Source organism: Lactuca serriola, chromosome 4, assembly GCF_051521515.1.
Source record: "Lactuca serriola cultivar US96UC23 chromosome 4, Lser_US96UC23_V15, whole genome shotgun sequence".
Taxonomy (NCBI): domain Eukaryota; kingdom Viridiplantae; phylum Streptophyta; class Magnoliopsida; order Asterales; family Asteraceae; genus Lactuca; species Lactuca serriola.
In genome coordinates this window covers 154919937-154947876 of record NC_136411.1, presented here as the reverse complement: position 1 = coordinate 154947876, position 27940 = coordinate 154919937, and the positions used below count along the sequence as shown (strand labels likewise).

The window sequence follows — 27940 nt, the reverse complement described above, 5'->3', positions numbered from 1 at the left end:
AGGAATTGTTTTCTAGTTTATTTGTTTTACCTAAAACCCATCAATAACATCAACTTAGATTACAAGTTATGCAAGAGTTGATTACATGAAGACAAGATTTACTAGCCAGAAATGTTAGTTGTGACAAATCCTTTGTTGAGTAGTTCGTTTAGTTGGTTGGATTGTTCTTGCATCTCTGATGGTGCTAAGCGGTACGGGGACTTGGCTACGGGGGTAGCTCCATGAATCAAGTCGATTCGGAACTTGACTTGGCATTCAGGAGGAACTCCTAGGAGATCTTCGGGGAATATGTTGGTAAAATTACAGGTTTCGGGAATGCTCTCGGTGTCTTTTACTTCTTGCTTCTCATTTACTACATGTGCTAAGAATGTGTGGTACTCCTTGTGTAGATATTTTTGGGCTTTGACGCAAGAGATGATACGAAGGTTTGTACCGTGTTTGTCGCCGTAAATTATGAGGGTTTCACCACTTGGCAGATTAAGGCGAACGACCTTTTCGTAGCATAGAATATCAGCATGGTGAGGACTTAACCAATCCATTTCGATTATGATGTCGAAGCTTTTTATTGCAACCGACATAAGGTCTATTTGAAAAGAAAATTCATTTAGAGTGAGAGTACAACCTATGTATATGTCGTTAGTGCTCTCGGTCTTTCCGTTAGCTATTTCTACAGTGAATGTGTCTTTTAGTGATTGGGGATTTTATTTAAGTAGATGTTTAAATTTATGGCTCACGAAACTTTTCTCCGCACTACTATCGAAAAGAATGCATGCGTAAGAATTGTTGAGGAGAAACGTACCGGTAACCACGGAAGGATCTGTTATTGCCTCTTTGTGACCATTTGCTAATACCCTTCCTACACTGCTAATATTCTTTGCCTTAGGACAATCTCTCTTGAAGTGTCCTATTTCACCACACCCGTAACAAGACTGACTTACTCCCACACTGGGGACTTGGGTGATGGGTTGTGCCGGAGCCTTATAGAAACGGGTGGTGTGCCCCTTCCTATTGCAGTTTTTACAGTGCATTTCTCGGAAAACTCTCGTGTGATGGAAGTTGCACTTGGTACACTTTGGAAGGTTTCCAACATATCGACTGGGAGGTGTTGGAGTGGCAGGAACAACAGCAAGAACAGTAGCAGCGTGGACAGCTACTGTTTGTTGTTTCTTTGAGGGCTCTTCCGACGATTTGCCCTTTCTTTTGTTCCAAAATTTCTTTTTGTTACCACTTTCTTTGGGTTGCTCCGGGATGGTTGTCATGAAGCCCTGACGAACTCTATCATCCACGAGAGTTTGTGCCAGACGCTTGGCACTATCGAAGGTAAGTGGGTTTGCAGTTATTACATTTCCTTGGATCTGAGGAGATAGTCCCTAGATGTCCCTTTCCATTTTCTTACTTTCCGGGGTGACCATCCCGGGACACAAAATAGCCAGGTCACTAAATCTGGCAGTGTAAGCAGCAATGTCGGAGTCCTTCATCATCAGACCGCAAAGTTATTATTCTAGTTTTTGCACCTCGCCCCTCGGGTAATACTCTGCTAGCATTAGGACCTTTAAGTCTTCCCTGCTCTTGGAATTGGCTATTGGTAGAAACAACGACTTGACATAGTTGTTCCACCAATAGAGGGCTCTATCCATAAACGTGCATGTTGCAAATTTGACATTGCTAGTTCCAGGGCACACACAGATTTCAAACACCCATTCTGTCTTCTCGAACCAGCATGTTAAAGCAATGAAACCTCCAGTGCCATCAAAGGATTTGGGTTTAGCGTTCGTGAAGTCATTATAAGAATACTCCCTTGGGTGTCCGTGACTTTCTCCATGATTAGAATTGTTAACACCACTACTCGCCCCAATAGCACCACTTGCATTTATTTGTGTCATGGCGGCTGCCACGGCGGTTGTTAGTGCTGCTTGGAAAACAACAGGATCATACTGTAGAGGTGGTGGCGGTGAGTTGGTGGAGTGTTATTGAAACGCCTATTTGATTTATGTGGCAGCATCTTTCACTATAAGATTTAACGAGGAAATGATGATAATTCCTCTATAGTAGTTATGAGTTAGGTGATATTGAAAAAGATATATGTTAGTTCTAAATGCATCATATCCTAATTGTTATAGTGTTCTATTAAGCGACTTATAATGGGAGTCTACTAATATAAGTAAACAATCGTAATTTCAATGTACGAAATTTTATAGCAACACTTCTAGTGAATTTGTATTATGTGGCTCATATCGGGTCCCCCTGTAATCACATAGTGTATACAAATTATATATAACCAAGACCAAATAGACCTTTGAATAAGTGATCCTACTCTAAGTCCACAACCAAACAAGGAACATGAAGTAAAGTTAAATCACAAATTCTAAGTCTATAAAATCTTAATTATATATAACTCTTACGTATACACTTAGCAATTATAAATCTACCATTAAGGGTCCTTTGTTTTCACATGATTGATTCTGGTAATAAGGCCTTTCTCGACTATCAGTTTATATAGCTATCGAGACCTGAATGTGGTTGTTCCAATGTTACAATGCCATAAAATACTCCTATAGTATTTTAAATTCATGTTTGGTTCTAGAGTTCCTCTTGTATGTAGTAGTTGGTAAGTTTTAGACTTGTTGCAACACCTCAATCATTCCCAAACACATGTTGGCGTATCTCAAATAAATATAGTTAATTAGGATATATTTATGCCATATATGATTACATAACTATCCGGGCTTAATCACAACATCCAACTTATCTAAATACTTTTATGTAGTTCTTACCGTGATACTGTTTCCGGTGTGTATGCATGTTCGTATACTTTTACAAAAATACTTGTATTTTAAAAGTATACTTTTAGGCAGAGTGTTTCATCCCCATTGTATTTATAGTTGTATATCTTTGTGTTGTTTGATTTACTTAGTTCACTATAAACAATGCTTTGATACCAATCTGTCACACCCCCAAACCGGAACGGCGGAAACGTTCGGGGGCGGATGACGTTATGTACAATATCACAACAGTTGCATAATAGTAATCAAAGTACAATCACCATGATATTGAAAATGTATAGCTTTTACATCTGTGTTCAAATCAATGTATACTTGACACCAAAATGTATAGCAAAAACCAAAAGATATGACTCTATGAAGCTCCGTCTTCTAAAAAACTTGTGTGGGTACCTGTCTACTAATTCCATCAGAATACATGTGGTTTGGAAAAGAGTGTCAACAATTAAGTTGGTGAGTGCATAAGCATGTTTGTATTTGAAATCTGTCATTTGTTCCTTAAAAATGTAAGTGTGTTCTTCCAGAAAGTCCTATATTTTCTGCTGTAAATGTATTGTACTCTTAATACCATAAGACCAAAATGTATAAGTGTTATACTCTGAAATAGTATATCGTAGTTTTATTGTTAAATAAAACTATATGGAAATGAATATTTCTCTGAAATGTAAGTTTCTCTGCACTGGAAAATAGTATGTTGTAAATGTACTTGTATGAAAACTATGGAAATATATGTGCCTGGATCCACCAGCTGTAATGTAAAATATTGTATTGTAGTTTTATTATTTAATAAAACTATGTGAAGTTGTTTACTTACTCGTACACTAATCATATTGTTCAACACCAAGTTGTGAGTTATCATAACCATGCTTGATGACCTAAGATGGCCTGGACACGACGTTCTTCAGGCGTCGGAATCGGTACGACATTTGTCACCCCAGGCCTGCCGGCCTAATAGTAATTAACAGTTAAGGTGCGGGATTGCCAGTCCCGTATAGATCTATACACTAGTGTCATGCTCTCCCTCCAGGAGGCTCTAGTTATAATTCCAGGGCTTTCGTTGGTACTTAGATAAGTACGTGAAGTGTGTCTCACAAAGCCATATTGACGGTTACGTGTAGAATAATGAAAAGTCCTTTTTGTAATGAATAATTGTATGTATATCTTATAAACTATATCGATTATAGTTTATATGTTTGTTTTCCGTAATGTATTCTGAGCTTGGTAATATAGTGCATATGATCCATAAACTATACCTATTATAGTTTATATGTTTCTTCCTGTATTTGGTCTTGAACTTGGTAAAATGATATATAAGTTCCATAAACTATACCTATTATAGTTTATAATGTGTGTTCCATCGTAATGAAAACCTTTGTATTATTAATGACTTTGCAAGTTTGAAATCGTAATTCCGTGATATATATATATATATATATATATATATATATATATATATATATATATATATATATATATATATATATATATATACATATATATATATATATATATATTCCGTGAAATTTAACATTTATGTTCAAATGGTAATAAAAATGGATTGCAAAAATATTCTTTTTATTTAACATCTCTAAATAGTTTTATATTTATATAAATATAACACTAATATAATTATAATTAAAAAGGTAGTCGAATAAATGATTCTACCCTAAGCCCACAACCAAACAAGGAACAGGAAATAAAGCAAAATCATCAATTCTAAGCCCGTTGAATCTTAATTATAATATATATATATATATATATATATATATATATATATATATATATATATATATATATGTAATTTTAGTAACGATAATGATTGACAATATTTGAAATCTTTTAGATATCAACACAATATTTCTTGTGTTTTACTTGTATTCCCCCCCTAAAACAATGAAAAATCATGAAAATGTAGGGGTATGAACTCACCTCGAGTGTGTTCTTGGTTGGTTACGATGTGGTAGTGATGATTCTCAGGTTAGACCACGTGTTAATAAACATAGCCTAATAATATTTAACACATAATGTAACACCCAAAGTTTGGTAAGCCAAGAAAAGAAAGAAAACCCCAATTTTAAGGGGAGACTCGGCGAGTCCAAGGAGGGACTCGGCGAGTCCGAGCGGGATCCGGGTTGAGGTGTAAGCGACCAACTCGGCGAGTCGGCCAAGGTGACTCGGCGAGTATGGTCTGTGCGAGGAAAACCCTAAATCCGGGGCTTGGAGCCTATTTAAACGTCTCATTCTCCTTCCTAGGGCTTCTTTACTGCCTCTCCAACCCAGAATACGAACCTTAAACCGCCATTGTTGCATATTCAAGCTCTTTGCCATTTTGTGGGTGATTTGAAGGAAGAAGGAGGGAAGGAATCATTGAGGCTTCAAGGAACTGCAGCAAATCCGAAGTTGAAGGACCTTTCAGAGCACTTGAAGGTAATAAGTCGCTTCCTTCATCCATATCTACTTTGGTTATAAGTTTTGGGGCTTTTAAGCCATGTCTAAGTTTAATCTCGAGCTTGAGGTCCAGATATGAGGTTGCTACCTCAGATCCATGCTTGTTTTTGTTTAGAATCCCGTAAAGTATCAGCAATAGAGTGGATTTTTGGAGCCCTTGGTCTCAAACCCTAGTTCATGGTGTATTTTGCTTAGATCTCCATCTTCACACGTAAAGTTTGCAACTTTACGTGGGGGATAGGCTTGGGAAGAGTAGATCTACTGTTTGGAGTCCCTGCATGACTCGAAAGTCCTCTGCATGTTGTGAAACCGAATAGACTCGGCGAGTCCTTCAAGTGGACTCGACGAGTAGCTTGAAGATAAGGAGGAACTCGACGAGTGGGATGAACAGCTCGTCGAGTCGGATGAAGATAGGCATGAACTCGGCGAGTTGGATGAACAACTCGGCGAGTTGGATGAAGATTGCTTTGTGCTCGGCGAGTCTGTTCTTAGACTCGGCAAGTCAGGTCGCGTAGTCCCAAACCCTTCGAGTTAAGACTCGAGTCAGCGAGTCGAGCAAGGACTCGGTGAGTTGGTCGGGACAGGATTCAGGAATCTGCAGACTCGGCGAGTCAAGTCGCGATTGGAAGGACTTGAGCATAAGAACTCAGCGAGTTAGTGAGTGGACTCGGCGAGTAGGGTTGACCTGGAAGGTTGACTTTGACCAGGACTTTGACTTTGGCAAGGGTTGACTTGGTTGACCTTTGAAGGTCAATTAGACTAAGTAATGTGTTGGCATTGATAGCTCGGGGAGCTAGTGGAGCAGTAGTTCGGAGTCAGTAGTCGGGTAGCGGTCAAAGGTATTAGCAGCAACAGTTCATCAGTATCAGGTGAGTTTCCCTTTGTATGAATGGGTCTACGGCCACAATGTCGGCCCATGTAGTTATGAGTAGAAGACCCGGGGGTTAGCCCTAGGCACAATATGCTAGTATGGTGTTCGAACGAGGTCCAATGATAGAGGGTGGGTGCCCAAGGAGTGGTTTATGTGATAGTTATACTTGTTGTCTGTGTGATACTTGTATGTGCCTGGTAGGGAGGTGAGTGGGGGCGAGGTCCCGTATCTCACCAATAGCAGAGTTTGGATGGTGTTCCACATCTCAGTAGCAGCAGTTCAGGGGCGAGGCCCAAGTTAGGGAAGGAGAGAGGACGGGCGGGGCCCGTATCTCACTATCAGCAGGAGTATGGACGAGGTTCCATGACTCATCAGTAGCAGGACACGGGTGGGGCCCGGAGATAGGCGAGGCCTTAGAGCAAGAGCTGCTAGGATATATTTAGCTTATGTGTTGTTATGTGATATATGTATGTGCTAGTATATGTTAGTGGGCGGGGCCCTGTGACAGGCGAGGCCTAAGTGAAGCAGATCTGTATCCGAGCGGGGCTCGAAGCCAGGCGGGGCCTGGAGCGGCGGGGCCGTTGTAGCGGGCGAGGCCCGTAGTAGGGGGGCGAGGCCTAAGTGAAGCAGATTTGTATCCAAGCGGGGCTCGAAGCCAGGCGGGGCCTGGAGCGGCGGGGCCGTTGTAGCGGGCGAGGCCTGAAGTAGGGGACGAGGTCCCGGATAGAGGGCGTGGCCCAGTATATGCAGTATGTGGTTATGCATGGTATGTGGTAAGGTGGGGAACTCACTAAGCTTCATGCTTACGGTTTTCAGTTTTGTTTTCAGGTACTTCCGGTAGCAGAGGGAGGAGCTCGGGGAGATCGCATGGCACACACCATAGATTAGTCAGCCTGGGAATGTTTACTCTGATAATGAACATGTGTTTTGAAAACTTATACTCAATTTATGTTTTGGAATGATGGCTTTGTGTTAAAGTAAGGCTTTATTAAAAGAAATTTTTGGGTCGTATTTTTGGGTCGTTACAAGTTGGTATCAGAGCCTTGGTTTGAGGGATTCGGGCATACTCTCGGGTGTGCCTGAACTCAAACTGAGGGGTCGGATAAAAAGTTTTCAAAAGCAAAAAGACAATTTTGTAAAAAGAATTTGGAGAACAAAAAACAGTTTTAGAAAAGCAAAAGAATTCGGAAAGAAAGAACTTTGAAAAGAGAAAAGAGGTGTGGTGCATGCAATCAACCGAGCTCGAGTAAGTACCCCAAAATACCCATACAAGTCTATGTTATGATTATCAGTTAGTAGAACAGTATGCTAGAGTAGGACTAAGGATCTAGGGATGATGCCTTATGTGCCTGTTATTTGTGCTTTTGAGCTGCATAGTAGTGCTAAGTAGACAGTAGTAGGATAGCCTGTTTAGGTTATGCCTGAGATATGAGTTTGTGTTGCATGCTAGTTCAGATTCTTGCTATGTGGATATGATTGCTTGAGTATGTTATGGTTAGATTTTCCCTTGTTCGAATGCTGCTTGCTTTGTGCATTGTGGGATTCTGAGTGATTGGAGTTAGCCATTAGGGGGATACGACAAGTCACATGTGATCAGGGTTGAATAATCTCAGAGTGCTGGATTTGGTCCTATTGCGCAGCTCTCGTCTGAGTCCAACCGTTGTAGGGACGAGTCTTTTACTTGAAGGATTATCTGAGCCTCGTTGCATGTGATGGTATCCAGGTGATGGCTAATTGGCATCATAAGGAGACCTTCAGTAGCTGAGGACTGGTTTGTGTTGAGTTAGAGGTTTCCCTAGGGTAAGCCTAGGATGAGATAGTGCTGGGAGCAGTAGTAGTGGTTAAGGGGACTTGGTGGAGTTGAGGTAACTCTTGAGGAAAGTACGGATAGATGTGGAAGGTAGTATGGGCCCGTACTACTGAAAGCAGAGGATTCGTACTCGATTCAAGAGGGGCCAAGGCAAAACCAAGGAACTAGTAGAGTGTGTGAGAGATCCCTCAGCAGTAGTGTGTAAATTGACCAGGAATTGTTATAATTTCAGCATGGTGATATTGCGCGAGCTACCAGATAGCAGTTCAGGCGTCGAGGAGGGATCTGGCTCGGGCTTTGGAGCCGGGCAGCTGATGATCAGATGAGGGACTTCATTTCCGCAGAGATCATGCGCAACATCATTGATCAGACTCCAGCGATTTTCGGTTCGGTTAGGGAGGCCATTGTGGAGCTCATGGACAGTCGTCTTGAGGCCTTTAAGGTCGGGATAGTTGTAGGACAGATTGGTGCATCATGTTTCCAGGAGGGTCAGTTACAAGATTGGATTGCCGCAGAGGTTTCGCAGGCTCTCCAGGAAGAGTTACCAAACACCATTGGGCGCATCACCGATAGAGTGGTCCTCGGGATTGAAGGGCGGACCTCAGCTGTCCAGACAATGGGAGAAATAGTCACTATGACCCGGGAACAGGAGATTGGCTCGGATAGTCAGCTAAGGAAGAGGAAGTGGTCTTCAGGTCTAGTTCGACAGGATGGGCAGTCGGATACTGTCGTAGTTGGTGTCAGGGGCACGCAAGGTCGAGACGGTTGCACAAGGAAGAAGGGAGCACGGGCTGGCGTGCGCAGCAAGTCTAAGTGCGGCCGATGCAGATGGAAGGGTCATAGACGCCAAGAATGCACGATAGGAGTAGAGTTATGCCATCGTTGTCATCATCCTGGTCATGTCAGGGCAAATTGCCCCGCTCAGCGGAAGGAGCAGCCTCAGTATCATCGGAGGCCTCGGAAGGAAGGAGGATTTGGGAGTTCTTCAGAGCAAGATGTGGTTAGGGGATGTGCTCTATTGGAGAAGGTTCGTAGAATGCAGTAGCTTTAGCATGTTTGGGAAGGATTTGGTATGTCTCGCTAGATCAAGGTCGTGTAGTGTCAGAGATGGATTGGTTAGATCCCTAGCTATGGTAAGCTTGGGTTCCTCAGCAGATTGATTATGGAATGGTAGCAAGGATTTGGTTTTCCCTTTGAGCATTGAGCAGCAAGGGGTAAGCAGGATCGAAGTGGGGGAGAATCCTCCGAGTAAGCCAGGGTAGGAGCACGCAGACCCAGAAGGAGTGCGCGACCTCCGAGGAGGAAAGGAGTAGTTCAGTGTTTGATGGTTTGAGGGTTTTAGGGTTGGGAGTTTGAGAAACTCCCCATCAGCTAGAGCGTGTGTCGGTAATGGTTAGTTCGTGGTTGGGAATTCAGGTTGTGGATCGCCCGTATGACTCGAGGGAGTCTGAATGAGGATCTTGAGAGCTAATGGCACATGGGTGCCTTCGTATTAGTAGTCAGTGGTGGAAGTGTTGTAAGACTACGGGGCAGCTGTAGCATTCACTAGCAGTCAGCAATGGATGGTGATGTAAGGCTATGGGTAAGCCGTAGCATTCCTTAGTCGCTTCATTAGCGAAGTTGGGGCGAGGCCCTTATTTTCTAGTGATCAGGTAGGGATCAGGATGGGTAGTGGTTGAGAATGATATGGAGTTGCCTGTATAGCCCTAGCGAGGTGAGACCTTGGGAGAGGCCGCTCCAGGATATAGTTGGGTGAGACCCGTGGGCGAGGCCCGTATGAGATTAGCAGTGTAGATGAGACATGGGAGCAAGGTGGCTCAGTAGTATGGTTGGGTGAGACCCGTGGGCGAGGCCCGAGTGAGAGTGAATAGACTAGTGGGACTAGAAGGATAGAGGCGGGTGGGACCCGTGGGCGAGGCCCGTGAGTTTTAGCAGCGCAGGTGGGACCTGGTAAGGACCTTAGTGTCAAGTTAGGGGATCGGGGATCCCAGGTTTGTAATGCCTGAGTGGCAGAATTGTTTGAGCAATTATAGGTAGTCGAGGTTTCTTTAGAAGTCGCTGAGAGCGACTAGTGTTGATGTTGGGACCAGCTACCGGTGGGAGCCGGTAATCCAGATATTGATAGGTTGGTAGGGACCAGAGTGGTCTCAGTTCAACCGGAAGGCAGATGAGGAATGGCAGAAATATCCAGTCAGTAGTAGTGCGGGAAGGCGGGTTATGTTGGAATTCAGTTAGTTGAGTTGAGGGGTGCTCGACAACAAGTTATGACAAGAGAGGAGTGTTAGTGGTTACTGGCGGTAATGACCCGCACTGGATTTAGCGGGAATAAGGGATTGGTGAAGATAGGATCTTCACAGTGACTGAGGAGATAGTTGTTTTTGGAGCATCGCCTTGGGAAGGCAAGGGAATTGCGTGAGGAAAGAAGGGGTGAACCCCTATAGGTTCAGTGCAGTACTCGGTGAGTACCCGTCGGGTTATCGGCTGAGTAAGTTGTGTTTCCAGAATGTTCAAGGTCAGGGTTGGCCCGAGATGGTTATCCATTGGATTGATGATAGTCAGAATGATCGGGCGGTAGGCCAGCGAAGGAGGGCAGCTAGTGTTGGGATAATTGGTTGGGTGTTGCAGGCAGATCGCAGGCGGTGGGCCATAGCAAACTTCGAGGACGAAGTTTAGTTTAAGTGGGGGAGAGTTGTAACACCCAAAGTTTGGTAAGCCAAGAAAAGAAAGAAAACCCCAATTTTAAGGGGAGACTCGGCGAGTCCAAGGAGGGACTCGGCGAGTCCGAGCGGGATCCGGGTTGAGGTGTAAGCGACCAACTCGGCGAGTCGGCCAAGGTGACTCGGCGAGTATGGTCTGTGCGAGGAAAACCCTAAATCCGGGGCTTGGAGCCTATTTAAACGTCTCATTCTCCTTCCTAGGGATTCTTTACTGCCTCTCCAACCCAGAATACGAACCTTAAACCGCCATTGTTGCATATTCAAGCTCTTTGCCATTTTGTGGGTGATTTGAAGGAAGAAGGAGGGAAGGAATCATTGAGGCTTCAAGGAACTGCAGCAAATCCGAAGTTGAAGGACCTTTCAGAGCACTTGAAGGTAATAAGTCGCTTCCTTCATCCAGATCTACTTTGGTTATAAGTTTTGGGGCTTTTAAGCCATGTCTAAGTTTAATCTCGAGCTTGAGGTCCAGATATGAGGTTGCTACCTCAGATCCATGCTTGTTTTTGTTTAGAATCCCGTAAAGTATCAGCAATAGAGTGGATTTTTGGAGCCCTTGGTCTCAAACCCTAGTTCATGGTGTATTTTGCTTAGATCTCCATCTTCACACGTAAAGTTTGCAACTTTACGTGGGGGTAGGCTTGGGAAGAGTAGATCTACTGTTTGGAAAACCTGCATGACTCGAAAGTCCTCTGCATGTTGTGAAACCGAATAGACTCAGCGAGTCCTTCGAGTGGGCTCGACGAGTAGCTTGAAGATAAGGAGGAACTCGACGAGTGGGATGAACAGCTCGTCGAGTCGGATGAAGATAGGCATGAACTCGACGAGTTGGATGAAGATTGCTTTGTGCTCGGCGAGTCTGTTCTTAGACTCGGCAAGTCAGGTCACGTAGTCCCAAACCCTTCGAGTTAAGACTCGAGTCAGCGACTCGAGCAAGGACTCGGTGAGTTGGTCAGGACAGGATTCAGGAATCTGTAGACTCGGCGAGTCAGGGGATGACTCGGCGAGTCAAGTCGCGATTGGAAGGACTTGAGCATAAGAACTTGGCGAGTTAGTGAGTGGACTCGGCGAGTAGGGTTGACCTAGAAGGTTGACTTTGACCAGGACTTTGACTTTGGCAAGGGTTGACTTGGTTGACCTTTGAAGGTCAATTAGACTAAGTAATGTGTTGGCATTGATAGCTCGGCGAGCTAGTGGAGCAGCAGTTCGGAGTCAGTAGTCGGGTAGCGGTCAAAGGGATTAGCAGCAATAGTTCAACAGTATCAGGTGAGTTTCCCTTTGTATGAATGGGTCTACGGCCACAATGTCGGCCCATGTAGTTATGAGTAGAAGACCCAGGGGTTAGCCCTAGGCACAATATGCTAGTATGGTGTTCGGACGAGGTCCAATGATAGAGGGCGGGTGCCCAAGGAGTGGTTTATGTGATAGTTATACTTGTTGTCTGTGTGATACTTGTATGTGCCTGGTAGGGAGGTGAGTGGGGGCGAGGTCCCGTATCTCACCAATAGCAGAGTGTGGATGGTGTTCCACATCTCAGTAGCAGCATTTCAGGGGCGAGGCCCAAGTTAGGGAAGGAGAGAGGACGGGCGGGGCTCGTATCTCACTATCAGCAGGAGTATGGACGAGGTTCCATGACTCATCAGTAGCAGGACACGGGCGGGGCCCAGAGATAGGCGAGGCCTTAGAGCAAGAGCTGTTAGGATATATTTAGCTTATGTGTTTTTATGTGATATATGTATGTGCTAGTATATGTTAGTGGGCGGGGCCCTGTGACAGGCGAGGCCTAAGTGATGCAGATCTGTATCCGAGCGGGGCTTGAAGCCAGGCGGGGCCTGGAGCGGCGGGGCCGTTGTAGCGGGCGAGGCCCGTAGTAGGGGGGCGAGGCCTAAGTGAAGCAGACCTGTATCCGAGCGGGGCTCGAAGCCAGGCGGGGCCTGGAGCGGCGGGGCCGTTGTAGCGGGTGAGGCCCGAAGTAGGGAACGAGGTCCCGGATAGCGGGCGTGGCCCAATATATGCAGTATGTGGTTATGCATGGTATGTGGTAAGGTGGGGAACTCACTAAGCTTTGTGCTTACGGTTTTCAGTTTTGTTTTCAGGTACTTCCGGTAGCGGAGGGAGGAGCTCGGGGTGATCGCATGGCACACACCATAGATTAGTCAGCCTGGGAATGTTTACTCTGATAATGAACATGTGTTTTGAAAACTTATACTCAATTTATGTTTTGGAATGATGGCTTTGTGTTAAAGTAAGGCTTTATTAAAAGAAATTTTTGGGTCGTATTTTTGGGTCGTTACACATAATATTATGTATGAATTAGTTGAATTTATATGTTAAATGTTTTAAAAGACTAAACTAACGCATAGTAACTTATAAGTTTTCTGGAAATTTTGGATGCAGATGCGATGTGTTCTTGAATGAAATTTGAAGGTTTGAAGATTAACTGGGTAAGTGCTTTGATATTTGTGAGCATATGAGGTGAAAAGTGTTTATTGGAAGTGTTAAATGAATCTCATTTTGTATTTTACATAGGAAGGAAAAGATAGGCGGTTGAGGTGATGTTTACGTTGGTAAATGGATCATATCACATTGGGAAGTTAAAAATGTAAAATATCTGTATATTATGGGTGATTTTGGACAAGATAAGGTTGATTTCGGTCCTAGCATGACCGAAATCACCTTGGTTGTCCCACAAATGAGAGATTTCGTCCTTAGTGGAGGATACCAAACCGAAAACATAAAGTGGTCCAAGATGCTCAAAATCGAAAACCTATTGTTTCTAGATGCTTAAAACCAAAATCACATTTGTTCCTAGATTCCCAAAATCAAAATCAACATGATAAAGTGTATTTCCTACGTTTTAACTTACTTCCTTGACTTGTGTTGACTTGCATTTAACTTATATATGCATGGTTTTCAATATATATGTGGATATAACTTATATAAGTTTGATTATCAAAGTACGCTCATACAGTACTTATATAAACATGCCCTTATGGCATTCAAAGTTCTCATTGTATCATTGTTAGGATGTGAATTCACTTGTATACAATTGTAATTTAGACTTTTATTTGAACAAGTTTGATTTACATTGACTTGAAATAACGGGTTGTTACACTTTCCTTGTGTGAAGCTTGCTTTTATAGGTTTCACCGGGAAGAGTAGTACAAGCTTTGCTCAATTTCTTTTGTGGCTCGAGCAAAGACAACTGATTGCCTACTACCTTTTCCTATTTTCTTATAGCAGGTATCTGTACGTCGCGCCTTGCATATTTTCTGGGATGTGCTTTTTCAAGGCTTTTGTCCAGCATGTGTCGCTCTTGTCTCATGGTTAATTCTTGCATGAAAACAAATATCTCTGATTGTTGCGATATAATGTCATGGATCAAATGATTCAAGAATAGTAGACTCAACAACATGAATTATTGGATGGAACTTAAAGAAATGCAATTATTTTGAGATGACACAAGGAATATGTTGTAGAATATGATTAGGCGACTTAGATGAAACTAGCCTTTGAGGTATTTTTGTTGGGATGACAACAAAACAAGTTAAACACTTTAGAAAAATATCAAAACAAACTTCAGTGAATTTGCGGAAATAAAACTTTTGAAAAAATGCAAATCAAGTGAAACACAATATTTAACGTGGTTCGGTCAAGGTGACCTACATCCACAGGTGAACAAGAAAGAGAGAGAGGATTTTATTAACTTCAAAGAAAAATTTCAATCAAACACAAAGGTTACACCTCACTTGACCTCTCAACACAAAATAATCTTTCTTACTTACTAACTTCTCCAAAGGATGTGCTCTTAACCTTAAAATGATTGCTCACTTGAATTTTATGTGCCACTAAAAATGATAGAGATATGGACCTATTTATAGGCAAGCATGGGAAACCCTAATTATGATGGACCAAGCCAATCCATAATTAGCCTATAATGGGATGCCCTAATTTCCAACCAATCACGGAATGCATGTTTGCACTTTTAGAATCTTCAACCTCATGAGCATTAACAAAAACACGTGATGGTGCATCATGTATCATAATTCATGCATCATGTACCATAATGGCGCATCATGATGGTGTATCTGCCATCAAGATGTTACATCAGCCATGTGGAACATGCTCTATGATCAACTTCATTCTTCTAAGAAACATTTGGCTAATCTTAAGTATCCTAGTGAACTTGACATCTGAGTGGTACATCAGGAGTAATGATGGTACACCAGAACCTTGGTGGCACATCATGCTCCATAATGGTGCATCATCCTCTTGAATGGTGCATCCACCTCTTAAATGACGCATCCACCTCTTAAATGGCATATCTTTTCACTTGGTGGCATATTATGTAAGTTCATGGCATCTCGTATCTCTTTGGCATATCCTATCACTTGGTGGTATATCATGTCACTTGGTGGTATATTAAGTCACTTCGTGGCATATCCTGATTCCAAAATGGTGCATCCAAAAATAGGATGTCGCCTTGATCATAGATGGCGCATCCATGCACCAAGATGCTCCATTCCACTTCCGGTTGATCCATACCCCTTTTAGAATATTTATTCCTTTGTCGTGAGATCCATTCCTTTGTCAGGAGATCCATTCCCTTCTCAGATAATCCATTCCTTTATCGCATGCTCCATGAGTTCCAAGTGTTGGATTAGTTTCTAAGTCCTTAACTATATTTGGTATGTACTTGACCCGGTTGTGCATGGTCCTTTTGGGTTGCCTTCACCAAAGCAACTTGACTAGGTAATTTGAGGAGAGAGAGAGGATATTATGATTTATTAATATATTATAAGAATAATATATTAAAGGAAAAATCATATTTATTTAATTAGTATTGGTCATAAATTAATCAGGAATTAATTTGGTGACTAAAAGAGATTAATTAAATAAAGGGGCATAAACTGTCAAATGTGTGATAGTTGAGTTTTGGGATGGAAACCTAATGGACTAAGGGGGAACGAAATTATGATGAAAGATCATCATATTTTCGTCCAAGGGCCTTATTCCAGAAGGTTCCTTGGGCTGCTTGGTGGCTAAGTTATCCATTAGGGTTTAGACTAAAACCCTAGAATCCTGCACTATCAATAAGACCCCAAGGCTCCAATTTTCGGCCACTTGCTTCCAAGAGAAACCCTAGGGCCTAAAATTAGTATTATCCTTCCTCTCTCAAAGTTGCTTTGTTGCTTGTGGTGTTTGTGATCCACTAGAGGGGTTACAATTGTAACTCTAAGCTCAAGAGAAGAAGATTCAAGCCACTATTCGAAGAGGTAAACATCTAGATCTAATGTAATTAGCTAATTTCGAAATTATGTGTGCTAGATTAGGGTTTGCAAGTCTTGGATTCATTGCATGTACAATAGAGATACCTAGATCCAAGCATTAGGGTTTGTATGAGCACATAGGATTGTTCTTATGCATAAAACCCATCAGTGGTATCAGAGCCTTGATTGGTTTCTTTTGTATGTGATGCTATGATCGATTATCTGCTGAAAAACATTTTCTTGCCTTCTGTTCAAACTGACTCGGCGAGTCACTTCATGGACTCGGCGAGTCAACCTAACTCGGTGAGTCTAGTGAGTGACTCGGCGAGTCGGAGCGTCAGACAGAGGGATTTTCGGATTTTCTTGCTGTTTTGCTGAAGGATAATTGCCTTATATGTATTTAACTGATAATATTCGAATTTTATTGTTATTGAAAGATTATCCTTGCCAAAACACAAGATAATTACCAATTGATTAGATAATAAATTCCTTATATGATTAAAATTGATTATTTGAATTAATTAGGTAACTTATCTTGCAAGAAATTGAATTAAGTCAAATATATATAATCACTAAATTAATTGTTTGATTTATATTATTTGTTATTTGATCCCTTGTGTTTTGAAAAGTTCAAAACTTGCCCTCAAGTTTTGAAATTTAAATTCTTTGATTAAAAGTTTAATTATTGAAAAGTTTTAAATTTCAACCCTTAGATTTTTACAAGTTTAAAATCAACCTTATACTTTATTTATTATAATATATATATATATATATATATATATATATATATATATATATATATATATATATGTATAAGAATAAGCTAGTCTTATTGCCGGTAGGCCTCATTCACGAAGTCGATCTATAAGGTGGGTATAAGGTTGTTGCCTATAAAATGGTGCTTAATGGGTGTACACTCACACCCACTGCTTGCTTGATTGGTGGAGGGTCGTTAGCCGAACGGATAGGATAGGGCACTTAATACCTCATTATAAGTATAATGAATATTGAAAAGTAACTAACATGTTTTTTTTTTACAAATTCCCAATCTTAGTTACTTCAGGGTAAAATGTGAAAATGATCCTATTCCATGGAATTACACTTTGCACTTTTGTCAAGCATTAGTGGAGCGTGCGTGGTTAACCGGCACACTAATTTTGGATTGACATTGGTGGCAAAGGGTGGCTCGATGTTTGTCATAGATCAATGGAGCGTGCGTGGCTAACCGGCACATTGATTTGGTGATAGAGACATTGAGTACACCATGTTGATTCGCATGGTTATTCACAACTTGTTTGCGATCCTCGACATTCCAGTTGCAAATTTGAAGTGCATATCGAGATTTAAACATGCCATTGAAAAGTTCAATGAATCTCAAAGATCTAGGAGTTTTCAAATACATTTAAAACTTAATCACTTTTTTGTTTTTCGTGGTGAAAATTAGTGAATCGTCATTCACTTACCTTCAAATTATTTACTTTTAGAGTACGACATCCCTTTCTAAGTTAAATAATGTTTTTGGATCCTAGCCCTAATTTCTCATTTGGGTGTTTAATTGGGGATTCAATTCTAATCAAACTTTATTCGTTTCTATTTTCAGATGTCTAACGCAAACGCAAACAACACAGCTCTTGGTTCGTTGTGTCAGAAGGTGACATTTGATGGATCGAATTTCAACGAATGGATGAGATGCATTCGCATGATTGCTCGTTACGAGGACGAATAATATGTCCTCGACGAGAAGCTTGAAAAGATCAATCCAGAAGTCGCTACTCCCGAAGTATTGGCCGTCTTTGAGGCCCATGAGCGTGATGCAACGAAAGTTCATTGCATTATGATGGCCACTATGAATCTTGAACTCCAAAAGTCCTATGAGGACATGTATCCATATGAAATGCATCAAGATTTGCTAGAGAGGTACCACCAAAGCGCAAGGCAAGAGCGCTATGAGATCATCACCAACATGATCACCACTAAGATGGGGAGTAGAGAGTCCCTAACCTCGCATTTGCAGAAAATGCAGAGGTATGTTAATCGTCTTCGCAAGTTAAGTGTTAACTTTGGGGAAGATTTGGCTATCGACATCATTCTCCACTCCTTGCCCTCGTGTTACAATCAATTTAGGATGACCTACCATATGAATAAAGAAGAGGCCACCTTGAGCAAACTCCAAGGGCTCCTGAGGACTGCTGAGAGCAACCTCAAGGACACATCTGTTGCATCATCCTCTACTGTGGTTGCTCATGTGTTGGCAATTGGTCAAGGAAAGGGTAAGAAGAGGAAGGCTCCAAGTAAGAGCCACCAAAAGGGTAAGCCCCATGATGGTTCCTCTTCTAGTAGAACCAAAGTTGGTTCAGTCAAACCCTCTTCCAACCCCAAAGAAGCAGAGTGCTACTACTTCCACGAGAAGGGCCACTAGAAACGAAGCTGCCCTAAGTATCTGCAAGACATAAAGGATGGGAAGATAAAGCCCACCTTTGCAGGTATGTATTCTATTAAATCTAAAAACTCATCATTTGCTACTTCATGGGTTCTTGATACAGGATGTGGTTTCCACATTTGTTATGATTTGCAGGGCCTAAGAAGAAGTAGGGAGGTGGAACATGGGAAGATAAACCTGATTATGGGAAACAGAAGATCGTTGCCTGTGACTAGAGTCGGAGTTTATTCTTTAGTGTTGAGTAATGGGTTAGGGTTAGATTAAATAATTGTTGCTATTCGCCAGATATGGCAAGAAACATCATTTCATTTCATGGATTGTTTAGAAAAGGTTTCAGATACTCATTTGATAATAGTAATGGTTCTATTAATGTTTATTTGAATGGTGTCTTTTATTTCAATGCATTACCTTGTAATGGGATTTATGAATCTATGTTGGTTGTTGATAATTTAGGAAATGATGTGTTGAATATTGAGTCGTCTAATAGTCTAGACAAAGCATGCTTGTGGCATTGTCGCCTTGGCCATGTCAACAAGAAACACATAGCCGAACTCCAAAAGGATGGAGTGCTGGAGTCATTCGACCTTGGGGACGATGACGTGTGTGAATCTTATTTACTTGGGAAGATGACCAAGTCACCCTTTACTAGCACTTGTGATAAGGGTGAGGGTCTATTGGATCTCATATACACCGATGTGTGTGGGCCCTTTAGATCCACCACAAGGGATGCGTGCCGCTTTTACGTGACTTTTACAGATTATAGCAGATATGGATATATCTACTTAATCAAGCATAAGTCAGAAACCTTTGAAAAGTTCAAAGAGTTTAAGAATGAAGTGGAGAATTAGTTGGGTAGGAAAATCAAGATGCTTCGGTCAGACCGAGGAGGAGAGTACCTAAGTCTTGAGTTTCATGACTATCTAAAGGAATGCAGAATTGTTTCACAATTGACGCCTCTGAGAACGCCACAATTGAATGGTGTGGCTGAGAGACGTAATTGGACCTTGTTGGACATGGTTCGTTCTATGATGAGTCGGGCTTCGTTGCCAATAGCTTTCTGGGGGTATTCCTTAGAGACTATCGCCCATATCCTTAACTTAGTTCCCACCAAGAAGGTTACCAAGACACCTCACGAGATGTGGACATGGAAAGCTCCCTCGTTGGCACATATCAAGGTTTGGGGTTGCGAGGCTTTCGTAAGACGAGAGACTCACGACAAGCTCAAACCTTGTAGTGAGAAGTGTTATTTCATCGGCTATCCACAAAAGTCTTTTGGCTATCTCTCTATAGACTGAGTGACAATGTTGTCTTCATTGCGAGAAGAGGAGTTTTCCGAGAAAGGGAATTGATAAGTCAAGAGGACAATGGGAGGAAAAATTGATCTTGAAGAGATTCAACAGCAAAGCGATGAAGGAACCTCTAACATTGGCACTCAACCTGAGGAGGAAATTCTGGTTGAACCCATTGACGAGTCCTTACCTCTTAGACGTTCCAGTAGGGTTAGTGTTCAACCCCAGTTTTATGGTTTTCATATTACTGTTGAAGGGGATACGTTTATTAGTGATGAAACACTGATAAATTTGGACTGACCTAGCAGCTACAAAGAATCCATGGCAGGCACGGAGTCTGCTAAATGGAAAGAGGCGATGGACAGCGAGATTTAGTTGTACAACAATCAAATTTGGAATTTGGTTGAAAATGTACCGGGTCGTAAAATAGTCGGGTGCAAGTGGATCTTCAAGAAGAAGACGAACATGGATGGGAAAGTGCACACTTATAAAGCGCGATTGGTTGTGAAGGGCTTTACTCAAACTCCTGGAGTTGACTATGATGAGACCTTCTCACCAGTTGCGAAGATAAAGTCTATTAGGGTAATGCTCGCAATAGTTGCGTTTCATGATTATGAAATATGGCAGATGGACGTGAAAACCGCTTTTCTTAATGGAAAGTTGGCTGAGGATGTTTACATGAATCAACCAGAGGGTTTTGTCTATGCGAAGCATCCAAATAGAGTGTGCAAGCTTGAGAAATCCATTTATGGATTGAAACAAGCGTCTCGAAGATGGAATCTTTGTTTTGACGAGAAAGTCAAAGAGTTTGGCTTTCTACGAAGCGAAGATAAATCTTGTGTATATGTCAAAGCCAGTGGGAGCATAGTGAGCTTCCTCGTATTGTATGTTGATGAAATACTACTCATAGGAGACGACGTCCCAACCTTGCAGGAGGTCAAGTCTTGGCTTGGGAAATGTTTCGCTATTGAGGACCTCGGAGAGGCTACTTATATTCTGGGAATAAGGATAGTGCGAAACAGGGAAAAGAGACTGATAGGACTCAGTCAGGATACATACTTGGATAAGGTACTAAAGCGTTTTAGTATGGAAAATTCAAAGAAAGGGGAGTTGTCAATCTAAAGCAATACTAAGCTGAGTAAGACTCAGAGACCGAGTACAGAGGCAGAGATAGCTGAGATGAGCCGAGTACCTTACGCTTCCGTAGTCAGTTCTATCATGTACGTTATGACTTATACTCGCCCTGATGTGGCCTTCGCTTTGAGTATGCTCAGCAGATATCAAGGGAAACTTGGTAGAGCTCATTGGATTGCAGTTAAGAATATTCTTAAGTACCTACGAAGGACCAATGAATGGTTTCTAGTTCTCAATGGGAGTGATGCCTTAAGGGTACGAGGGTACATTGATGCTAGTTTTCAGACGGATCGGGATAATTACCGATCGCAGTCACGCTGGGTCTTTACCCTAAATGGAGGAGCAGTAACTTGGAAAAGTTCCAAGCAGGAGACTGTAACTGATTCAACGTGCGAATCAGAGTACATTGCGGCAAGTGAAGCGTCAAAGGAGGCTATATGGTTGAAGAACTTCATTAGAGACCTTGGAGTTGTGCCATCCATAAAGGAGCCAATGGTAATTTTCTGTGATAATGAAGGAGCGATTGCCTTAACCAAGGAACCGAGAGATCATGGCAGATCTTGACATATTGACAAAAAATACCACTTGATCAGACATCGAGTAGAAGAGGGCCTCCTCGTTATAAAGAGGGTATTGTCAGAAGAAAACCCAACAGATCCCCTTACGAAGGGACTGAGTAGGGTCAAACACTTGCAACACGCTAGGAGCATTGGGCGGAAGGACGATATGAGTTTAGATTAGATAGATAAGAAACGAGTAATAGATAATTTGTATTTGACATTTGATGAATAAATAAAGTTGTGTTATTTATGAGTAAAGCTAATATCTTGTGTTGGTTATTTATCTATTGTTTCAATTTTGCATGTTTTGACTTTCTGAATAATAAGATTATTCGAACAGTCCACAGTCGTTCATATTTTGGAAGTAGATGTGAATGAAGACTGTCATGAATTTGTTTGTAGATTGTCTAAAAAGTTTTGGGCATAACAAAGGTTTGCTACAAAGTTCATGAGTGCTTATGAATATGATTTGAGCATTGGAATAAACCCGCGCTTGCTGGTATCACTACTTTTATAACGAGTGATCGCAAGATGATAATATCATATGATCTTTAAACCTAGAGATATGGTTATTGTTTGCTAGTTGATTGTGCATTGATAATGCGAAAACGCATCAGTAACTTGATGTTATAAAATGCATTGTTGTGTGTGACTTAGCTAGTGAGTGATAAAAGCATATAAGTCGAAGTTTTTCTGTTCCTTTTATCATAAGAGGGTAAGAGCGATATCTGGCGACTCGATGATTTGGTTTGACTTATGTGCCGGGCTCGGTCAGGATGAAGTTGATGAGTTCAACTAAATTCTATGTCGAACAAATCAGAGATCGAAAAACAAATGATGGACAATAAGTATTGACAGCATGATATCTAGAACAGAGGATTGTACGATCCCTTATTTGAAGGACTAGTTTTGATCAGAGTTGACAGAAGCGTATAAGAGCTACGATTGCTGATCGGATCATGAAGTCATATATGCGATATAGTTACTAGACTTATCCAAATGGGAGACTGTTGGATTAGTGTCTAAGTTCGTAACTATATTTGGTATGTACTTGACCCGGTTGTGCATGGTCCTTTTGGGTTGCCTTCACCAAAGCAACTTGACTAGGTAATTTGAGGAGAGAGAGAGGATATTATGATTTATTAATATATTATAATAATAATATATTAAAGGAGAAATCATATTTATTTAATTAGTATTGGTCATAAATTAATTCGGAATTAATTTGGTGACTAAAAGAGATTAATTAAATAAATGGGCATAAACTGTCAAATGTGTAATAGTTGAGTTTTGGGCTGGGAAACCAAATGGACTAAGGGGGAACGAAATTATGATGAAAGATCATCATATTTTCGTCCAAGGGCCTTATTCCAGAAGGTTCCTTGGGCTGCTTGGTGTAAGTTATCCATTAGGGTTTAGACTGAAACCCTAGAAGCCTACACTATAAATAAGACCCCAAGGCTCCAATTTTCGGCCACTTGCTTCCAAGAGAAACCCTAGGGACGAAAATTAGCATCCTCCTTCCTCTTTCAAAGTTTCTTTGTTGCCTGTGGTGTTTGTGATCCACTAGAGGGGTTACAATTGTGACTCTAAGCTCAAGAGAAGAAGATTCAAGCCACTATTTGAAGAGGTAAACATCTAGATCTGATGTAATTAGCTAATTTCGAAATTATGTATGCTAGATTAGGGTTTGCAAGTCTTGGATTCATTGCATGTACAATAGAGAAACCTAGATCCAAGCATTAGGGTTTGTATGAGCACATAGGATTGTTCTTATGCATAAAACCCATCACCAAGTGCTTCATGTTGGACAATACTTTATACCCCAACAATCTCCTACTTGAAGGCTTGAACAATTTCATCTGTCATTCAAAGTCTTCATCATTCTTCTAAATCTCTCTCTTTCTCTTTCTTTCTCGCCCTCTCTCTCTTTCTCTCTATGCCAACCCCCATCCTCAAAATCTTAGAAGGGCAGTTGAAGGCGTACCTAGCTTCAACTTTTCAGTGGTAAACACCTTAGTACATTTATCTGCTGAGTTCTCCATATTAAGGACTTTCTTCAACTTAGTAGCCTATTGGTTCATAGTCTTGAACTCTCTAGTCAGCCGCATCTTAAGCTCATTAATCTTTTACGTGTTGGAACCAACAATCAACACACCATCAATAGTTAACACGAGGATCATATATGAGGAACTTAATTTATAGGTAACAACCGTGATCAACCTCACGTCTCCTAAACCCGCTCCTCTTCAGGAAGTTATCAAACTTTAAGTACCACTGCTTAGAAGTTTGCTTCATGCCATACATGTTTTCTTTCATCTTGAACACCAACTTTTTCTTACCAGCTATAAAAGCACTTTTTGGCTGTGCCTTCAAGTTGTCTCCTTCCAAGTTATTAGTAAGGAGATCATTTTTATTCACACCTAGGTGCTCTAGGAATTTTGTGCCCGTTTTGCCTACCATCTAGGTCGGGTCTGACTATGTATTATTAAAAGGGATACTGACTTAAAATGGTAATGTATTTTTCGATTTGTACACATTTGGTTATTGAGTTTTTTTCGTCCACATTTACTCCTTCAACTTATTAAACTGTACACAATCAATCCTTATGACCGGGTAATATAGGTTAGCCGGTAAAAATGACCTATTTTACAATATATATATATATATATATATATATATATATATATATATATATATATATATATATTGTAAAATATGTCATTTTTGTTTTTCTACTCGTTCAATATTTATGAATGATTTCTTTAAGTTTTTCTCTCGAAATCTTACATTGGACATTCATTAATGAGGTGTTTGGGCCTTTTGATGCTTATGTCCATCACGATCTCGCCTACTTAGTTGTTTAAGTCATGTGTTCTGAACGTCATAACTTTTTCATATGAACTCGAATTTTAACGATCTTTATATCCATGCGAACGATCTTTATATCTATGTGTTCATATTTTAGTCTACTACAACTTTCATTTAGATTACTCCATTAAAAAAAATATTTTTACTTATGATTTTTATATGCATACGCAGGGGCGGATTTAGCCTAGTCCCGGTGTTGCACCGACAACACCTGTTTTTTCTGTTCGCAGTGGAAAAAAATTGATTTTTTTTTCCGTTTATACCTATTTTTCATGTATCTGCAATGTCTATTTTATCTTGGTAGCACCTACTATGTATTCTTGCATCATCCCCTGTCCATACGTTTTTTATGAATGCATGTATGGATGGTTTTTTTTATAAAATCGTAAATAAAAATATATTACATTTTAACTGGAGTAATTTTAAAGAAAAAATGAACACATGGATATAAAGATCGTTAAAATAATCTGATGTCGTATAAAAAAGTTACGACATTCAAAATACAAGACCTAAGTCAAACCACAAGACCTACGCAACCAATCAGTCGAATTCGCGTTGGACATAATCATTAACAACCCCAAACACCTCATTAAGTTTTGTCCCACGTAAGATGTCGTGAGAAAAACCTAAATATATCATTCATAAGTACAAAAAATGACTTATTTTGAAACAAAAATAAAATGTTAAGGGCTAAATATGTACAAAAATATTAAGGACTAAATGTATACAAAATGAAAAATATATTACCTTATTAAGTCATTTTTTCCGGCTAACCTGAGGCTGATGTAACCGGTCATAAAGACTGAATATTTACAGTTTAACAAGTAAAATGAGTAAATATGGACGAAAAAAACTCAATACGCAAATATATACAAATCGAAAAATACATTACCCTTTTAAGTCATTATCCGTTTTAACTTAATTTCTTCGAAATTAAAGTAGAGCTAAAAACACACGAAGTGAGGCAGATATTAAAGAAAAAAGGTTAGTGGTATTGCTCGTAGTGAAGTGAAAAAGAATAATTAACGGCGTCACCAACCGTTTCATTAAAACAAATAAACACACAAAATTAACGGCATGAGTAACGTGTAGATTTCCCACCAATTACCAAACAAGTTTTACTGCCCGTCTTCTCCGATTCAAAACCTGCTCTTCCTCCTCTCCTCTCCGTCTTCTCTGATTCCAACATCTTCTTCCTGCTCTGCAAATCCCTTTGAAGAAGGTCACAGACATTTTGATGATCAATTTAATTCGATTTATTCTCAATTTCACGAAACCATTGTCATGAGTTTCCATTCTCTTTCAAGAACCCCCATGAAAACCTCATAGCCTCCAAAAAATGACGTCCATCAGAACCCTAATTCCCCCACTAACCGTTCTTATCAATCTAGTCGGTCTATTAAGTATCGCGCTAGCGCAATCCAACCAACAAAGTAACTACAGATTTGCAATTGTTTTCAAGATCTTTCTGCAATCATTTTGAATTAATCTAACTTTTTGAATCCTTGCTTTGAATATCAGGTCCAGATTATATGAAGTTCGTAGTTAATGCAACGCAGCTTCCTCTGGAGGACACATACGACTACATAATAGTCGGCGGCGGCACCGCCGGTTGCCCACTGGCAGCGACGTTATCAAAAACCTACCGTGTTCTTCTTCTTGAAAGAGGCGGTCTTCCTTTCGCGAACGCTAACCTCATGACTCGTGAGGGTTTCCTCCCTACACTCACTAACTTTGATCAATTTGACTCTCCTGCTCAGGCGTTCACTTCCGAGGACGGCGTCCCCAACGCCCGTGGCCGCGTTCTTGGCGGCAGCAGCGCCATTAATGCCGGATTTTACAGCCGAGCAGATGAAGATTTCTACAAAAGATCCGGGATCAATTGGGATACGCATGTGGTGCAGCGATCTTACGAATGGGTTGAGAAAGCTATCGTGTTCCATCCGCAGTTACAGACATGGCAAACAGCCATCCGTGACGGATTAATTGAATCCGGTATCGAACCTTATAATGGTTATACTTTAAATCACACTTTAGGTACCAAGATTGGTGGCTCGACGTTTGACAGCTCCGGCCATCGACACAGCGCCGCTGATCTTTTAAACATGGCTAATTCATCCAATATCAAGGTGGCGATCTATGCCACCGTGGAGAGGGTTTTGTTCGCTCCTTCATATTCTTTGTTGTCCAGACAGAATGCTATCGGAGTTGTGTTTCATGATCTGATCGGCGGCTATCATCATGCAATGTTACGGAATAACGGAGAGGTCATTCTCTGCACCGGCGCCATTGGCAGCCCGCAGCTGCTTCTCCTGAGCGGCATTGGCCCACGCCCTTATCTTTCTTCTTGGGGGATACCCGTCGTACGTCATTCTCCATACGTCGGAAATTATATGTATGATAATCCTCGCAACGGAATATCGATTGTGTCGCCGGTTCCACTGGAGCAATCTCTCATACAGGTGGTGGGCATCACCGATTCGGGTGCTTATGTTGAAGCAGCCTCCAATGTTCTACCTTTTTCTTCACCCGCATACTCCGTTTTCCTCCGGCCGACTTCTTCTCCCTTGTATCTTACTGTTGCTAGCATCATGGAGAAGATTATCGGACCACACTCTTCTGGGACACTTCGATTGGCGTCCACAGACGTGAGAACCAACCCTATTGTGCGATTTAACTACTTCAGTAATCCGGTGGATCTAGAAAGATGTGTGAACGGAACTCGAAAGATCGGAGCCTTGCTTAGAAGCCGAGCCATGGATGATTTCAAGTTCTGGGAATGGTCCGGTACGGATTTCAGATTTGTGGGTCCTGCATTGCCGATTGACCAATCGAGTAACATTCTGATGCGTGACTTCTGTCGCCGGACTGTGAGCACAATATGGCATTACCACGGCGGATGCGTCGTCGGAAGAGTGGTGGATCACAATTTGAGGGTCGCCGGCGTTCATTCTCTTCGCGTGGTGGATGGTTCCACTTTTACAGTCTCACCGGGGACCAATCCACAGGCTACTGTGTTGATGCTTGGCAGGTAATTTGAGTAATTTCTCTTTTAGCGATCTTCAAGGTTTCTTTGCGTTGAATTTGTGTGACGATTGTTGTGCTGAATATGCAGGTATATGGGTTTGACGATTTTGAAAGAGAGAACACAAATGCACAACAACTCAACTCAAAAAGCGAGAACACAAATGCACAATTCAACCCATTGATTTCACCTGCAAATATGGCTTTGGTAATCTTGCATAGATTGTTGTGTAAATATGTAGTAAACTTGTGTGTTGTTGATTCATTCTTTGAAAAACTATAGATTGCTTGTTGTGTGTTGGAAGTGGATGGTATCCTGATTCCTGGCCCTAATTTAGATGGAGAAACTGGTAATCATTCTTCGCAGGGCCTTGATATGCATGAAGTTGGCATCGAGTTATTTGGTGTATATAGCAATAGCTAGCGAATTTTGTTTTTTGTTTTTTTTTTTTGGAATTGAAATTGATTTAAAAGCCACATTGTTTCACCATTTTGAAATGGCAAAGGGGTTGTATTTCTGTCGTATTAACACCCGTATCTATCTAACTATGTGTTTGACATGGTTCTGCATCTTTTAAAGGGACAAAATTAGTTTCACTAACATTGATACATGTCACAAGTCTATTGCATAGAAACACAATACAAAACGGTCATTTTTCGTGTCCTAGATAATAAATGGAGCCTTAGGGTGGAGGGTCTCGATGGTGGATCGAAGAGGATAGGTAGCGG

General features: G+C 41.2%; 1 protein-coding gene across 1 annotated transcript; it reads left to right on the top strand.

Annotated features, from left to right (window-relative positions):
- Window positions 1–1881: 1881 nt before the first annotated feature.
- Window positions 1882–27635, top strand: LOC145098927 ((R)-mandelonitrile lyase-like). Its single transcript, XM_079036518.1, has 4 exons — window positions 1882–1951; window positions 25709–27201; window positions 27303–27419; window positions 27495–27635. Exons 1-4 carry the CDS (start codon window positions 1882–1884, stop codon window positions 27633–27635), a joined length of 1821 nt encoding a protein of 606 aa, XP_078892644.1.
- The last annotated feature ends 305 nt before the right edge of the window (window positions 27636–27940 follow it).

Coding starts and splice junctions, on each gene's coding strand:
- LOC145098927 (XM_079036518.1), top strand. CDS start 1,882: ATGGCGGCTGCCACGGCGGTTGTTAGTGCTGCTTGGAAAACAACAGGA. Junction 1,952..25,708: donor ATACTGTAGAGGTGGTGGCG/GTGAGTTGGTGG, acceptor TTTGAATATCAG/GTCCAGATTATATGAAGTTC. Junction 27,420..27,494: donor CACCTGCAAATATGGCTTTG/GTAATCTTGCAT, acceptor GAAAAACTATAG/ATTGCTTGTTGTGTGTTGGA.